Below are 16,504 nucleotides of genomic sequence, written 5' to 3'. Positions count from 1 at the left end.
TTTTAATGTAAAAGGACACTGCTCATAATTATTAGGGGCCAATTCTGCCTCTGTTGCTCATGCTGAGTAAGCACTACTTAACTCTGCAATTTTCTACTTGCAGAGTAAGTAAAAGCAGCAGAATTGATCCCTCTATGATTAAGAATCAAGTTTTTAGTATTTTTTTTTAATTGGTAGTGTTTTTTTTATATTTCACTTAATTTTTTCCCCCAGTTCCGTTCTGTTGTGTCCTTATTTATGTAATATACTTTAACCTTAAGAGATGGCATGGATTCTTATGCCTTTCCTTTATTATTATTGTTATTATTTTTAAAAAAAGAAAAGAGATTTATTTCTAGTGTGATTTAACTGTCTACCTTCTAAAATGAGAGAACGTTTTCTTGTATTTTTACATTGTCAGATTCTATAGTTTCATAGATAATTTAACCAAATCGCTCAATGTATTCTCTATATCTATCCAGTGGGTATAAAAGTTCTATTTTAAATTGTGTAAATACTTCAGAACTGGCTTCTTTTTCCAGACTCCCCTGCCGTGGAGTTTCTTGTTTACATCAAAAAGACTGTAGAATCTCTACGCTCATGTACTGTAAATAGTGAAGTGATCTGCCTATAAATAAACGATAACATATATACTATAAAGTGGAAAGAACAAAAAAAGGAACTGTGTGGACTTCATTTCCCTGCCTGCTGAGCTGTCCTGGCTGCTTCCTGGAGTCTCAGCTCCCACCTGTGCCCTGAGCAGGGGCACCTGACACCAAATCCTGCCTGGGCTCTGCTGGCGCAGGAGCTGCCTGGCAGGGAGCTCAGCTGTGTGCCCCACAAGCTCTGCCCAGGGGCTCTGCACCTCAGGTAACCCCCACAACTGCCCAGGCAGCAGTTATCACTCCCAGCCTCTTGTCCAGCTCCAGCCAGGAGTCTTTGCACAAGGGAACAGCTTTGACTCCTTTGCCCTCTGGCTGCTGCTCCTCCCTGCCCACAAGGATTCTTCCCAGCTTTCCTTCCTGCCTCTTTTCCTGAGCCATCACACCGGGCTGGACCTTCTGCCATGCTGCCCTTGAAGTGTCCAAGCTCCCAGCCTCGAGCTGCTGTGAGGACTTTGTCCTGTTGTCACTGAAAATGGGGAATTAAACTCTCTAACACTGTAATTTCAATATTAGAATTGGCATTTCTTTATTTCATCCCCAGGCATGCGGGGCATAACTCCCAATTACACACACCACACCTTGCTGACAGACCAGCTTTAATCCATGTACCTTTTGCATATCCGATACATTTCCCCAAACCCATTCCTATATGCTAAACATTCCCTGAATTTTCTGCATGTTTCAATCCCTTCTCAGAGTTCATTTTCACTGGCGTAGGGTTCTTTTGAGGGTCCCGGTTGGTCGTTTGGGGAACATCCCATTCCTGCAATTATTCTTTCTTGGTCACAGGCCTCCAAAAATTTCTTTGAATGCATCCCATTGCTGTTGTTATAAATACATATCATATTGTTGGCTTTTCACAAATACTAAGATGAATGCTATATGCATAATGTTAAAATAACTTTGCTTTTAATCTGCTATTAACAAAAAAGTTAGACAGAATAGTAGTGGTAGCTGATATAAGTGAACTGTCTGTTTGGTCGGGATAACATCCAGTAACATGTCACAAGGACACTGCTGTTGGTATGCCAGCTATCAGCATCTGCAGTCTGAAGGGAAGTGTGGACCAAGGCTCAGACTGGAAGTGATAAGGAGAAGGAGCCAAAGCCACAGCCAAGAAACACACATGCTCTAAACAGGGAACCCAAGGAGGGGCCATGCAAAATAGTGCCTGGAATGTATAAACCAGTTTATGGGAAAATATGGATATGCATAAGGGTCTATGAGTATGCAACAAGCTGATGTAATGGCAAAGGTATTTAAGGGTTCTCCCCGAAGGTAAAGGTGTGCTCCTCGCTGAGTGCCAAGACACACCCGATCGTAATCTTTGCTTTACTGCCTCAGCCTCCTACTGTCCTTTATTAAACTTTTTACATTTTCTAAGGAGAGTGAACGTGTTGTTCACACTGTGGTCTGACCAAGACATTGATACCGGCATTGCTCAGGCTCACACTCCTTACGGCTGCACGCAGCACAAAGCCCCGGCCGGCGAACCGAAAGGAATTCCCAACATTTCAATAAACACGGCTTGTCACAACTTTTTTTGTCAATACCGACTCAGGCACAGCCCCTGGCCACGCGGCCCCGGGAGGAAGGAAGCTGGAAAGAAGACGCGGCACACCCTCCCTTGCAGGGGGAGGAGGCAGCAGCCTTGAGCCCGCGGGGTGAACTTCTCTCCCTGCGGCCGCTCGCGTTCAGTTTCGTTTCCCGGCAGAGCCCTCCCTCTCGGCCCTGCCCCGAGCTGCCGCCATGGCCCAGGCGGAGGCTATGGCCGGGCTGAAGGAGGAGCTGACGTGTCCCATCTGCCTGGACATCTTCAGGGACCCCACGATCGTGGACTGCAGCCACAGCTTCTGCAAGGAGTGCGTCAAGCAGGCGCTGCGGGGCCAGCAGAGCCCTGCCCGCTGCCCGCTCTGCCACTCGCCCGTGGGCGAGCTGCGGCCCAACTTCCACCTCCGCAACATCGTGCAGAGGGTCCTGGACGCTCCCGCGCACCACGAGCAGGAGAAGCAGGACGGGCAAGGCGAGGGCAAGGCGGAAAGCTCGGGCCAGGCAGCGGAGATGGTGCCGTGCGATTTCTGCCTCCAGGAGCCGCAGCCCGCGGTGAAGACGTGCCTGAGCTGCGAAGCCTCGCTGTGCCAAGGGCACCTGAGCAGGCACAACAGTAAGGACGGGCAGAAGAGCCATGTGCTGGTGGAGCCCTGCGACGGCCGGCTGCTGGCCGAGAGGAGATGCGCCCAGCACGGCAAACTGCTGGAGTGCTTCTGCCAGAACGACTCGGCCTGCATCTGCGTCCTGTGCTCCGTCATCTCCCACAAGAACCACAGCATCATCAGCTTGGAGGAGGCTTTCAGCGAGGCGCAGGTAAGAGGCTGCTGGGACCGTGGCACTGGCCTGGACTGCGCCAGGAAAACCCCAGAGAGCTGCCACGGCACAGGGGCAGCTCCTGAGCTTGGGAACTGCGCACCCAGCATGGGGCTAAGTTGCGCTCCTGGGCTTTCATTCTTTGTTTTGTCCCAGGTTCTCTCCGGCTATGGCCCTTGGGATATAAAACAAGATGTTATAACCGCGTTTTTCCCCTCCTGAGGGAGGAGTTTGGCCAGACTGGTGGGACTGAGTGCTCCTGCAAGGTTTTAGTCCTTGGTGCACCTCCAAGGCAGAGCTGAGCCTGAGCTGCACTTATGCAAAGATAATTAATGACAGAGTAACAGAAAGAAAGGTGCCAACAGGGGAAGTAGCTTGATCTATGGCTAGTGCACATGAAGAGTTTTCAGCTTCAAATTGTCCTTTTTGTGCTTGTAATTGTGGCGTTTGTTCAGGGAGAAAACCTTCCAGTGAACCTTTATCTGCTGCTTTGTCCTGAGAGCATGCAGTGAGCAGACCTTTTGCAAGTCTAGCTTAACCCCTGTGGATAAAACTGCTGATCTCGTGCACTATAGCAGTCCTCTCCTGATATCTCCTTCCCGTGATACTTGTAGGTATCTTTTCCTGGAATACTGGAATCAGTGAAAAACCATGAAGCTGCCGTGGACAAAGCCATAGCAAATCTGCTGGAACAAAAAGAGAGACTAAAGGTTTGTTTCAAGGTCCTCTATCACCTTGTGGTGCTTGCTCAGTGGTAAATAATGAGGTAAAGTTTTCTTTTGCCCTTCCCCAGATCGTGGATTCTCAAGCTTTGTTAGTTCCTGGGTGGTTTCTCATGTATTTTTGAGATTTCTCCTTTGAGGAAGGATGATGCAGAACTTTCTTATCAGTCTGGGAGGTCCATTCTTAGTTAAGCCTGAGAGGCTGTGCCTCCTAATGAGTGGCTGGTGTGTGGCTTTTTGATTTTTCCAACCTTCAACTTTTAGTTACATGCCTCATCCCAGAAAAAAAGATAGATTTTTTTTCCTGAGTAAGAGGTAGTGTGGAAAATGTCCCTTACAAATTTGAAATTGTTTTCTTAATAGACTGATGAGAGCCAGAGGAGGGAACAGCTGGAAAGCCTGTTCAAGGACATCTATAAGGAGCTTGAGAAGAAAAAAAGAGAGGTCCTGAAAGTTCTCAGTGACTACGAGGGGGAACAACTTTCTGAGATTCAGAGAGAGATTAATAATCACAAGAGGTTGAAGGATTCTGCCAGCCAGGATGTTCGGAGGCTGGAGGCTCTGGGAAATCAGAAGGACACACTGCTTTTCACCAAGGTACCTGTCAGCATCCCCCTTCCCAGAGACACAGAGCTGCAGGGCTGGCCTGTGCCTGCACTGTGCTGATTCTGCTCTCAAAATGTCTTTCCAGGGTTTTTCGGAGATCAGAGGCAGGTAAGCTCTTGCTGAGGTTCAATGTCTTTATTGGTGCCGTGGACGAGGGACGGAGCGCGCTGTCAGTGAGTTCACACACAGCCCGGGCAGGCAGGAGTGGGGCTGTGCTGAAGGGCAGGAAGCTCTGCAGAGGGATCAGGACAGGCGGGATCCACGGGCCAAGGGCTGCAGTGGGAGGTGCAGTGAGCCAAAGGGCCAGGTCCTGCACTGTGGTCACAACAATCTCGTGCAGCTCCAGGCTGGGGAACAGTGACAGGAAAGCTGCCTGGCAGGAAAGAAACTGGGAATGCTGTTCAGTGTTGGCTGAACATGAGCCCAGGAGTGCCCAGGTGGGCAAGAGGCACCTGGGCTGTCTCAGCAATAGTGTGGCAGCAGGAGCAGGGCAGGGACTGTCCCTGTGCCGGCACTGGTGAGGTGACACCGAGAGTGCTGTGTCCAGTCCTGGGCCCCTCAGAGGAGAGAGCCCTGGAGGGGCTGGAGCGTGTCCAGGGCAGGGAATGGAGCTGGGGAAGGGTCTGGAGAATCCCTGAGGGAGCTGGGAAGGGGCTCAGCCTGGAGCAAAGGAGGCTCAGGGGGCCCTTGTGGCTCTGCACAGCTCCTGCCAGGAGGGGACAGCCGGGGGTCTGGCTGTGCTCCCAGGAACAGGGACAGGAGCAGAGGGAACGGCCTCAGGCTGGGCCAGGGCAGCTCAGGGTGGGCACAGCAGGAATTTCCCCATGGAAAGGGTGCTGAGGCACTGGAAGTGCCCAGGGAGGTTTGGATCCCCATCCCTGGAGTGTCCCAGGAAGGGCTGGAGGTGGCACTCGGGCTCTGGGCTGGGGACAGGGTGGGGATGGGGCACAGCTTGGATTTGATGGCCTTGGAGGTCTTTTCCTGCCTCTGTGATTCTGTGGTTCTGTGATTCCTTCTGTGTGTTTTAGGAAATGCCAGCCCCTTCCTAAAAGGAAAGGTCTGCCAAGGCCACCCATTACTTTGGAAAAACCAAAAACAGATAATATTATGAGGCTTTTCCAGAAATTCATCTCAGACATGGAGGTCTCCTTTAGGCAGCCTTGGGTACAGGTAGCACCTAATGGTAAGTGCTCATTTCACCATGTCAAAAGCAAGATGGGGAAGTCAATAAAACATGCTGTAAGAAAGGACTGTAATGAGGCACCAAGTGCACTGAGTACCTCTAGAAGTGCTAATTCCTTACACTGTGTGCTTACTCGCACACGTGTGTGCAGCAAAGGGAGCTGGTCCTGGCGTTCAGGGCTTTGGGGTGTGCCTTGAATGCACCTTGCTAAACCAGGCTATGGATGAAGAGACTGGGAAGTCCCAGGAGTTTTGTGGGAGGTTTAAGAGAAGACAATAGAATACCTCTGTGGCATCCCTTTGATTCAAAAGGATGTTGAGAACTCATCCCAGCAGTGTCAGGGTCGGACATAAGTAACCTACTCTTCCATAAGTAACCTACTCTTCCTGTGTAAATACTTCTACTCTTTTGCAATGCTTTGTAAGCTTAGCCTACAGTGCCAGAGCTGTGCACAGTGGATACTTGTCTGACTGAATTGGTGAAATTAGGGTTCCCTAGGTACTGCCCTCTGGATGTTGCTTCAGCCCTTGCTGGCAGCGGGCCTCGGGTCAGGACAGAGACAGATTCCAAACCTCCACAATTATCTGGTAATCGTAATGTGTTTTTTCTCTTTAGGTCCCTTCTCATTTGGTGGTGGTACAACATACCATGGATCCACATACGGACCTACCTTTAGTTTTCCTTACAACTAGACTAATGAAATATAAATTCATTGGCAACCATAATGCTAACAGTCATAGAAAAGAGAGAAGAGCGAGAGAAAGCCCAACCAAAACTATCAATGCACAGCACGATTGCTCCCCCATCACCTGCTTTCTGATGTGCAACCACTGTTCCTGAGCAGCAATTGGCTCTTTGTGGCCATCTCCCCCCAGTTCATACACTGGGCATGGTGTTCTGTGGTGTGGAATATCCCTTTGGCCAGTTTGGGTCACCAGCCCCAGCTATGCTTTTTGTGCACCTCCTTGCTGGCAGAGCATGAGGCACAGAAAGCTCCTTGGCTCACGTGTACACTGCTCAGCCATCGTTGTGTTACCAACATTATTCCCTGCTGAACCCAAAACTGCACCAGCTGCTGAGAAGAGAATGAATTCTCAGGAATGAAGTTCTCATGATTAGAATGAATCCCAGCCCAAACCAGGACAGGACTCCAATACACACAGTGCCATCCCAGAGCTGCTGGGAGGAGGATACCAGCAATGAGAGCTGCTGGAAGCTTGGAATTGTTTGTGCCTGGTTTGAATGCTCCTCTCTGCTCCTTGGGTCGAAGATATCAACAGTAGAAGAAACACTTTTTTCATGATGTGTCTGTCAAGGCTGGACATCCTGCTAAGAACTTCAGGTTTATAGAGACTGGAACCATCCCTTTCAAGTATCCCATCCATGCTGCTATCAGTGTGTTGAAGCTCCTGTAGTAATGTGGGGACACGGTGCTGTTTTGTATTTCCATGCCTAGAAATTGTGAGCCTTGCACGGAAGCTGTGCTAAGCTGGCATGTCATAAACTCGGTTGTGGGCTGCTGTGAGGGGGTATATCACAGCACCCTGCCTCTTCCTGCAAGAGCTCCTGTCTTATTCGTTCTGTTCATCATAATGGAAATACCATTAAGTTGCTCGTTTTTTGCTCAGCTGTTTCAAATACTGTGTTGGGTTCATGTTAATAAAGTCATATTACCAGCTTGTTAAACACGATGGCAATTTATTTTATCTAAAAGCTGACAGCTCAACATTAACTGCTACAGAACTAGGCAGCAGCGATACTGATCTTTGATCTAAGGCTTGATCTTTGATCTCTGCCGTCTCTTTTCCATCCTGCACATCCAGTGCAGACGCAAAGCTGCCCTGGGAGGTGAGGAGAGACTGGGCAGCATTCCCTGCTGGACACTGAGAGGAAACTTGCCGAAGTGGCTGCCGCAGTGTAGGAAAGGGTGGAGCCGGCAGAGGGAACATTTCTCTGCCGGGCCTGGAAGGGGAGGGCTTGGAGAGGAGGGCTGGCGAGACCCTTGGCCGGGTGCCTGCATCTGGTTTTAGTTTCGGTTCTGCGCGCTTGCTGCAGCCATGGCCGAAGCTGGGGAGGGATGCGTAGGGGCTGGCAGCCTGAGGGCCGAGCTCACCTGCCCCATCTGCCTGGAGCTGTACCGGGAGCCGATGTCGCTGAGCTGCGGCCACAGCTTCTGCCGGCTGTGCATTGAGGAGGCGCTGTACTCGCAGTGCCTCTGGACCTGCCCCACATGCATGGCCGACCTGGGTGTCACCCTGGAGCTACACAACAACTTCAAGCTGCGCAGCATCGTGGAGGCATTTAAGGCCACCACTTCCAAAGGACAACAGGCTCGAAGAGAAAGCCTCCAGCAGGACGAAGGCACCGAGAAGGGGAAAACAGACGTGGTTCCCTGTGAGCAGTGCCTGGATGGACCCCAGCCAGCTGTGAAAACCTGCCTGATTTGCGAGGTGTCCTTGTGCCAGGCCCACCTGAGCAAACACAACGCCAGGGATTTCCATCAAGAACATGTCCTGGTGGAGGTGGGAGCAGGCAAGGCGGAGGAGAGGAGGTGCCGGCATCACGGCAAGCTGCTGGAATGCTACTGCCCGAGGGAGGAGGAGTGCATCTGCGTGCTCTGCTCCATGGCTGGGGCCCATAAGGGCCACGAGGTCATCACCCTGAAGGAGGGACACGACAAAGAGCTGGTAGGGAGCTCTTCCCTGCCCATGGCCCCTGCCCTGGCCGCGAGGACGGGGGAAAGCCGCAGGAAGGGCGGTAGGGCTTCCACAGGGAGTGGGGATGGATGTGAGGGCTGCCCCGGGAAATTTCTCTCTCCCAGCAAGGGACTGGTGCATTGTGCTGGAATTTGCTTTTCATTCCCTCCGGTGTGTTGCCAGAACAGTGTGAACAGCTAAGCAGGGGGAGAAGAGCGGGGAATGGTGTTGTGGGGTGGCCGGGACAAGCGCGGCTCAGTGCCTCAGGGTGTGGGGGTCCCTCAGGGCGGCTCCCCTCAGCGAGCGGCTCCGCTTCCCCTCAGCAGCCCCGGCGCTGCCAGCCGCCCTCACTGCGCTGTTCCTGGCTGGAACTGAGAAGTATTCCTGCAGGGATTAGAAAATCCCTTCCTCCACAGAGCCTGGGGAATGCCATGATGTTGAACTTTGGGTGGGGAAGGGCGTTTCCCCTCTCGAGGTCCTTCCCTTGGGCTCAGTCTGTGTAGCACAGTGGGATCAGGCTCTGCTCCCCAATAACCAGTGACAGGATGAGGGGAGGCAGTCTCAAGTTGTGCCCGGGAGGTTCAGGTTGGACATAAGGAGGAATTTCTTCACTGAGAGGGTTGTTAAACATTGGAAGGGGCTGCCCAGGGAGGTGGTGGAGTCCCATTCCTGGCGGCATCCAGGGAACGACTGGACATGGCACTCAGTGCTCTGGGCTGCGTGACAAGGTGGGGATTGGTCACAGGTTGAACTCGATGACCTTGGAGATCTTCTCCAATTTCAGTGATTCTGGGATTCCTCCCTCTGCCACAAATTTTGTGGAGCCAGTGTCCCAGTAGATACAAGAGACATGGGGTCTCCATATTCCTGCCTCTGAGTCCAGCTGCTGTCCTTGAAATGCTCCAGGATCAGCTGAGACCGAGGGGAGTAAATGCATTCCCTGTGCTCACTCACTGCCTTGTGTTTGAAATATCTGGGCTCAGTTTAGAGCCCAAGCAAAAGCCCTGCAGGAACCCAGTGCATGGGCAGGAAATGGCTCCCTCTGGACCTCAGGACAGGTCACAGCCTCCTCAGGAATTAGCAGAAGCATCCTTTGCAGTTTTATGAACTATATGCAAACTAACTTCCTCCTCCAAGTTATGTATCAGAATTTCAGGGCTGCCAAGCAGAAGTGGGATGTGTGAGACAATCGCCATTTCACCAGCTCCACAAACTGGCCGTCTGGTTTGAAGCTGTTCCTGCTGGGAAGTTCAGTGCTGTCTTTCCTTCTGCCAGGTTAAACTCTCCAGCACCATGACAGACCTGCAGGAATCTAAAAGTGATTTAGTTACTGCCCTAGAAGAGCTTCAGGAAACCGAGAATCAGATCAAGGTTAGTATCCAGATTATTGCTAATTCATAGCATCTTTCCTTCACAGTTTCCCAGCAATAAGTGATGGAAACTATACTGTTAGAAGCAGATGAATAGACAGGGAGAAGAGTGGTTTGAGAAACTGCCAGAAGCCAAGCTTCATTGCAGCCTTCCAGCTCCTCCACAGGAGGAACCAGCTGGGGGATTCCACCCTGTATTGTGATTGCACAGACAGGTTGCAGGACTGGCAGCCCACAGACTGTACATAAGATTATGTTTTCTTAAAGATTTCTACCTGTTTAATAAAAGAAAAGCAATTTATATCTACAAGTGGGATTTCCGGTGTGTACCAGTAAGCTCTCACATTGGTATTCCATTCAAGAAATTCATCTGACTTGATATATCTGACTTACTATATCAGGATTAATTTTGAAAAGCCTCTGTTGAATCAGATATTCCAAGCAAATGTTTATTGTCTGCTTCCTTCTAAAGCCAGCACCAGGGACAGATAGAATCCTAATTGATAAGCAGAGGCACTAAACTGAAGGGTGGAGTTTCTGAGCCAGTGCCCCTTTTTCTCATCTCTTCATTTAGAACGATACCAAAACACTGACTTCTGACCTAAAACAGCTGTTTAAAAGTATAAGGGCAGAGCTTGATAAGAAACAGAGGATGATGCTGCGTGACATTCAGTCTTATGAGGAAGAAAACCTGGCAGTTGTCACCAACACAAGGAAGGAAATGCAACAGAAGAGAGACCAGGCTGAGCAGAATCTTCAGGCTTTGCAGATGATAAAAGAGCAACCAGATATTTTCCTCTTCTTCAAAGTAAGCAGTGGTATTCTGCTTTTCTTTGTGGATCTGCCTATTTCTCAGCCAGGTGACCTTCCTGAAAATCACACTAATGATATCTTTTTTCTTTCTCTTTTTTCTTTTTTCTTTTTTTAATAATCCTCCAATCCTCTTGGTAGGATCTGAAAGAAGTCACAGACAGGTATGTTCCACTTCATAACATTTATTTTCTTCCTTGAAAAAAATATGGTGTTGATAACTGGGATCAAACCCCACCACCCTATGCTGCAAAGCTGCTCCATAATCCAGCTGAGCCCGAGGGCACCACATCCACACAAGCATGGATGGAGAGATCCCTGCCTGCTGTTACACTTGTTCCTTTAAATTTTGGTTTCCTGGCTGGATTCTCATAGAAACCACTGGCTTTTATTACCAGAAAACTTTTTATCAGGGATGAAGCCCCTAGGGTTCAGTTTACAGTAACACTGTCCTGGATGCACATTGGTGACTCCCTCATCTGAGTTCCCAGGGAACAGCCTTGGGCAGCAGAGATAACCCGCTCATTTCCCAGCAAGTCTGAGTTGTGGACAAGCTTGGTAGCTAGAAAGATTAATTATTATCTTTAATTTATAACTTACCACTTCCTATGTGGTGCCTGGGTGTCAGCTGTAATTCAGTGGTGCAACAGCACACCAACAGTTCCAGATCCAGGAGAGCCTTTGCAGCAGCTCTGCACGCCCCAGCTGCACGAAGGGCTGGCTCAAACATCTTCCTGGAATTTGAGGTGTCACCTCGGAAACTTGCACAGATTAAAGCTGAGCTCAAACTCAGGTTGTAAGGAGAGCTTGGAATCACTGTGTGCCTCAGGGCTGCAGCTGGGTCTGTTACTCACAGCTGTGCTGCAAGTCACATCCTAGCCTGTAGGATCAAGGTAATTTTCCAGAAACCTGGACACCATTTAATGCGTTTGGCATTCTTGTTCTGGCATTGCTACATCAGTAAGAGCCTGCCTGCAGCAAGTCAAGGCCCTGTTCACACATGGGGATTATCAAAACCTCCTCCTCTCTCATTATCAGCATTTGAAAGTTCCAGTGCAGGTTGGTCAGCATAAGGCATTGCCAAATAAATAACAGTATGTAGGAGTTGGAATTCAACCTTCACAAAGGGCTGTTAACCCAATAATTCATGTTGCCAAAGCCCTCTCCTCTTTGCAGACTGTCCTAGTGAAGAATTCTGTTACCTTTGGATGCTGGATGGTTTTCCTTGGTGCAGTGATTCTCTGTGCCCTAGGATTGCGAGTCTGGATCTGGTCACTGAGGATGTGAAGGTGGAGGCAGTGCAGCTGAATGACAGGCTGATGACCCAGTATGAAACCCAGAAAAAGAAGTTTTTGTTGCATCTGGACTATCTGCTGAACGATGTGCGCGGTGAGCGGCCCCGACCCAGCCCCGCTGACACCGTGGGAAACAGGGACCTCAGTCCTTGGCAGCTCCTTCCACTGGGGTGTGAGGGGCTGATGTGGGGTCCTGAGAGCTGTGGGGAGGGGGCAGGGGGCAGGTTTCTATGGATAACAAGGAGGAGGTCTGCTCCTAAGCAGTGCAAGGCAAATTTCTCCTCTCTCAGATGTGGCTTCATTCTCCCATCAACTTCCCAAGTTCTGGGTGCTCAATGCCACTGTCAAGAAACATCCTCTGTGTTTGCCCAGCCCCATCCCCTCCTGGTTTATCTCTGACCATGAGATCCAGGGGGACAGTACCCAGCCTTACACTTGAGTACATTGCCAGCTTTGTTAACCATTCTTCTATATTTTTTTTTAGAACAATATCGCCAAGGAAATGAGGAGGAAGAGGTAAATCCTTTTCTTTACTTATAAAATGTTCCCTGCAAATTTCTCTAGTTGTTCATTTAAGGGCTGTATCTCCTGCACTTTGCTGCTTCAGTTTTAAGGAGACCTAAGCAGAGTCTTGAAGGCTGTCCTTCACCTTAAAAGAAGGGACTCAGATCTAGTCACATCTCTTGTTCTGCTATTAACGAGATGTGATTTGTGTTTTACAAGGCTCTAACATTCAACACCATTTCTTTACAGTGAGGCTTCACCTACTGATACCTCTCTGGAATGTAAGTGTTCAAAAGTACCATTTATTCCTTTACTCTGGCTTGGGGCTGTGAGTCTTGCAGAGAAAATCTCCCACCTGACAATGTGATCAGCATTTTGTTGCATGTGCCTCCTGTCCTTGCCAGGGCGTGTAGCCTCAGGGCAGAAATCTCTGGGAACTCACCAGGGAAATCATTTATCCTCAGCCTGAGGGACACACTGGGTTTGCTTCAGCACTCAGGAGAACTCTGATCCTCTTCCAAGGAAAGACCATGGAGGGGATCCCACCAGCTGGGCAGGAGCTGGAGCAAACCCAGTACCTGCAAAAGTTCCCTAAAAAAATCCAAATGTTGCAGAAGATAAGAAAAGTGTGAACAGTATTTCTCTGCAGATAGCACTAGTCCAGTGCTCAAATCTCATGGACACAGCAGGGCATCTTTTCTCCAAGCTTTTTAAACTAAATGTTATTTAGAAGTTAACAAAATATTTTTTAAATTGTTCTTGTAATTGCTGCAACTGAAGTTCAGTTTGCAAATTATTATCTTCTTAATTCGTAAATTCAAAAGAAAATCTTACTTTCTTCACCACTTTTTAATTTTTGGAGCAAATCTAGAGATATATTTTTTAATCAGTGTATATATCCTTGTATTTCTCTTGTGAGCTCAGTCAGTGGCTGTGCTCTACACAGAACCAGACAGTCACTCAAAACAGGTTAGGGAAAAAGAAGGTTTTTTTCTGAGACAAGACAATGCTCTACTTGGAAGCAACTTGTCAAATATGTTATAGAATATTACTTTATTTTACAGTAAGTGAAACTTTTTCATCTTGTTTATTCCTACTGCAGGAAAGCATTGTTGAGAAGGAGCAACATACACACTTGTTTTAATTTTGATTCTCTTAGGTCCAGATGTAACAGAGATGTGAAAAACAGATGTCAGAACTGAGATGGAAAGAAAAACTTGAATATTATCCAAAATTATCTCTAGTAATGAGAACCTGCCACATGTTTTGATCTCCCCTCCTACCTTGAATTCAAATAAATTCTGTAACACATGAAATTTTTTTTTGTAAGTACTAAGAATTAACACAAACCTAATAAAATCTACTGCTGCTGCTGCATTGCAAACTGTGGACTGTGATATTTCACAGGTCTAATTACAATTCTGTGCAATGATTTGTGGTGACTCTGTTGTCACTGTGGGGCTGAATAACCAAATAAATGGCTCTAGACTCTAGACTGGAGGGTTTCATACCATCACCAGGAATTAGTTGTTGAGAGCATTTTTTGTGGGTAGACTCCCAGGAAATCAAGGCTGAAGTTCTCTGTGCTTTTACAGGACTTGTGGCTACAACTCTGTTCTGTCACTTGTGATAATCAACACACACCTGATTTCAGGGATTAAAAATAAACACAGCAGTCCATCTCAGATTTAGGGTAACATCTCTTCCTGCTTTACATGGACTCTCCAGGCTGTGCATGTGCTCAGCCCTGGCTCTGCTGCACCCATCCATTGTCAGCATCACAGAAAGTGTGTGCCCAAATTTTGGGAGCTGAGCGGTCGCTCAAGGTGACTTTGCAAATACTCCTTCCTGCTCGAAGGCAGCAAGGCACAAAGGGCAGCACAAAGCTGCTCTGAGCCACTCAGATGAGGGAAAGGAATGGAGCCTGTCCTTCAGCACTTTCCTGACCCGGCCTTCTCTCTGGCTGCCAGCTGAAGGAGCTGGGAGCAGCCAGTGCAGGTCAGTGCTGCTGCTGCAGAGTTCCTGCAGTGCTGCAAACCCCTGCAGACAGCAACCCTCCCTCAAACCTGGGATCTGTGACCCTGCTGCAGGCTCACAAAGCTTTTGGATGAAAGTGAGAATCTAGGAAGGTGGAATTTTTGAGTTAGATGCTAAGTTGATGGTGCAGTTTAATTCCCCCATACATTTGCTTGTTTGCAAAGAGACTCAGTGGAATTTGTGATTTTTTTTTTAATGTTCTGTGCTTTAGCCTTGAGGAAGCAAAGAGCTGAAAGACTGGATGAAAGCAGGGTAAGAAAACACACAGAATCCAGCAATTATTCGACAGCCTTCTAACACACATCAAAATTGAAAATTTTATCACCTAATTACTTCTTGACTGTAGGTGACAACATTGGACCGTGACACACACTGAAAGTGCAGCGATTCTGCACAGATGTTTGTGCAGAACACTCTTTCTTGATTACAGTGTAATTGTGACATGCATAGTCCTGAGATAAGGACAGAACTTACTTCTTTTTGATATCTTTATGGCTTAAGTATTTTGATTACCTAAGAACTCTGATTCATTGCATCTTTCCTTTTGTATTACGCCCTCTCACCTCCAACCACTCAATTTTTACTTGGCATTTGTCTCATCCTTGATGGAAGCCTTTAAAAGCAGCTCATTTTAGCTCTTCTTTTTTGGTTTTGCCAAGCACTGAATGATGTGACTGAATTAAATTAAATGCATTTCAAGCATTAGGATGGGCCTCTTCCTGTTACTTAGTCTGATGGGTTTTATAAGTCAGACTTGCCACACATAGGCCTGTGTGTGTGACATTAATTATGGCCTTCCAAGGCCAGCAGGTCAGGGTGGGAAGGAAGGTTTGTCCCAACTCTGACAGAACTCGCAGATGGGAACCAGGCAGTTCCATCTTCTCCATCTCCAAAGTTAATGCAAGAATGTGCAAATTCAGGCCCAAATCTCAGCGCACTGCAAGCTGTAGAGGGAAGGAAGGGCAAGGAGAGTAAATAACTCATTTTTAACCACTTTCAGCATAACCCAGCCATCCTCCCGTGGAGCTGTACCCAGGGCACTGGGCAGGGAGGTGCCAGGAGGACAGGACTGAAGGCAGGAGGCTCCTTACTCAAGGCTGGGAGCCAGGTGGCACAAAGAGGCTGAGAGCCAGGGGAAATCACAGGCTGCCTTTATCTGCTGGGTGATAACGCTGAGCTGAGAGCCTGGGAAAGACTGGGAAGAGCCAGGGAGAGCCACTGCCTGTGGGGTTTATGGACAGAGGGCTGATAACAGCATCACAGGCAGAGCAATGTGCCACCAGGGCACGGCAGGGCTGGACAGGAGCTGCTGGGCAAAAGGCGAGGAGGGAGGGCTGCCAGGGCTGCCAGGAGTACCTGCTCCGTGCAACAAAGCAATTTCCAGGGTTCCTTTGCAGTCTGACCAACTGCTCTGTGGAGATTTGATGTTCCAGAGATGATGTGGTGGTCTGGAGAAGCAGAGGGTTTGCCAGGCTGGCTGAGTGGGATGGGCAGATGGCACGTGCTGGTATTTGTGTGTCAGCAAACCCCAGCTCCTTGGCAGGAGATTCTGGAGCGTGAGGAGCCCAGAGGCACATTTCTCCAAGGCCAAAGGTTCCCTCAGCACAGAAATATATTAACCACAAAGCTAAATATACCTCTAGAAGAGGAAGGCACTTGGAAATGAAATTATTTAATTACCTTAAATAATTGCTTGGATTTTTTCCACCTATTTAAAAAAAAATCAGTATAAAAGTAAGAAGGAAAAAAGCCTTCTTTTTTTTTAGGTCCAGAAAAATGCTTGGGATTTTTTTCTTTTACTATCATGTTCCAAGAAGATATTATTTCCCTGTTCCTTCCATGAAGACATGATGTATTGGATGATCCAAGTTTTTCCACAGCCTGTGCTTCTAGAACAAGAATGAAAATGCTGGAACACCCGTTGCTTGGGTTCGTGATTTTTTATTAGGATTCTGCAGAGTCCCTGCACAATAGGCTTTGAATGCTTTTGTCATAGATGTCACTCCTGCCGAGGATTTGCTCTGGTTGTCTTGGAGTCACCATATACTTCAAACTCAATTAAAACTCCTGTGGAAGTCCCTAAAGGGATTGGGAAGCCAGTCACTGATGCTTTTGACAATGGACAGGGGAGAGGGAGGGAGCTCTTCTATTTCCATTGCAATTGCCTGTTCTGGTTACCATGACATCTAATAGACCCTCGTGGAGAAGGGAAATGTTTTCCATGAAAATATTCAGTATTTCTACAGGAAGATTTACAGCATTTGCTTAACACT

The 16,504-nt window shown here is 48.3% G+C and overlaps 2 protein-coding genes across 4 annotated transcripts; both read left to right on the top strand.

Annotated features, from left to right (window-relative positions):
- The first annotated feature begins 1,844 nt into the window (after positions 1–1,844).
- LOC135280345 (E3 ubiquitin/ISG15 ligase TRIM25-like) lies at positions 1,845–7,205 on the top strand. Its single transcript, XM_064388152.1, has 6 exons — positions 1,845–3,008; positions 3,623–3,718; positions 4,094–4,327; positions 4,422–4,444; positions 5,365–5,519; positions 6,135–7,205. The coding sequence occupies exons 1-6, from the start codon at positions 2,394–2,396 to the stop codon at positions 6,209–6,211; spliced, it is 1,200 nt and encodes a 399-aa protein (XP_064244222.1). The 5' UTR covers positions 1,845–2,393; the 3' UTR covers positions 6,212–7,205.
- A 303-nt stretch (positions 7,206–7,508) lies between these two features.
- Positions 7,509–13,578, top strand: LOC135280346 (E3 ubiquitin-protein ligase Midline-1-like). 3 transcript variants are annotated; one of them, XM_064388155.1, is made up of 8 exons: positions 7,513–8,206; positions 9,491–9,586; positions 10,160–10,393; positions 10,537–10,559; positions 11,648–11,784; positions 12,175–12,206; positions 12,444–12,475; positions 13,297–13,578. In XM_064388155.1, exons 1-7 carry the CDS (start codon positions 7,577–7,579, stop codon positions 12,444–12,446), a joined length of 1,155 nt encoding a protein of 384 aa, XP_064244225.1. In that variant the 5' UTR covers positions 7,513–7,576; the 3' UTR covers positions 12,447–12,475; positions 13,297–13,578. The 3 variants fall into 3 exon arrangements, with proteins under 3 accessions (XP_064244223.1, XP_064244225.1, XP_064244224.1); XM_064388154.1 differs by having other exon boundaries at positions 7,516–8,206; positions 13,354–13,578; XM_064388153.1 differs by lacking the exon at positions 12,444–12,475 and having other exon boundaries at positions 7,509–8,206; positions 13,354–13,578.
- Positions 13,579–16,504: the final 2,926 nt, after the last annotated feature.

Source organism: Passer domesticus, chromosome 13 (assembly GCF_036417665.1).
Source record: "Passer domesticus isolate bPasDom1 chromosome 13, bPasDom1.hap1, whole genome shotgun sequence".
Lineage (NCBI taxonomy): Eukaryota > Metazoa > Chordata > Aves > Passeriformes > Passeridae > Passer > Passer domesticus.
The sequence above is the reverse complement of the archived record's forward strand: the minus strand, read 5'-3'. Positions and strand labels throughout refer to the sequence as shown.

Coding starts and splice junctions, on each gene's coding strand:
- LOC135280345 (XM_064388152.1), top strand. CDS start 2,394: ATGGCCCAGGCGGAGGCTATGGCCGGGCTGAAGGAGGAGCTGACGTGT. Junction 3,009..3,622: donor AGGCTTTCAGCGAGGCGCAG/GTAAGAGGCTGC, acceptor TGATACTTGTAG/GTATCTTTTCCTGGAATACT. Junction 5,520..6,134: donor GGTACAGGTAGCACCTAATG/GTAAGTGCTCAT, acceptor TTTTCTCTTTAG/GTCCCTTCTCATTTGGTGGT.
- LOC135280346 (XM_064388153.1), top strand. CDS start 7,577: ATGGCCGAAGCTGGGGAGGGATGCGTAGGGGCTGGCAGCCTGAGGGCC. Junction 10,560..11,647: donor CTGAAAGAAGTCACAGACAG/GTATGTTCCACT, acceptor TCTGTGCCCTAG/GATTGCGAGTCTGGATCTGG. Junction 11,785..12,174: donor TCTGCTGAACGATGTGCGCG/GTGAGCGGCCCC, acceptor ATTTTTTTTTAG/AACAATATCGCCAAGGAAAT.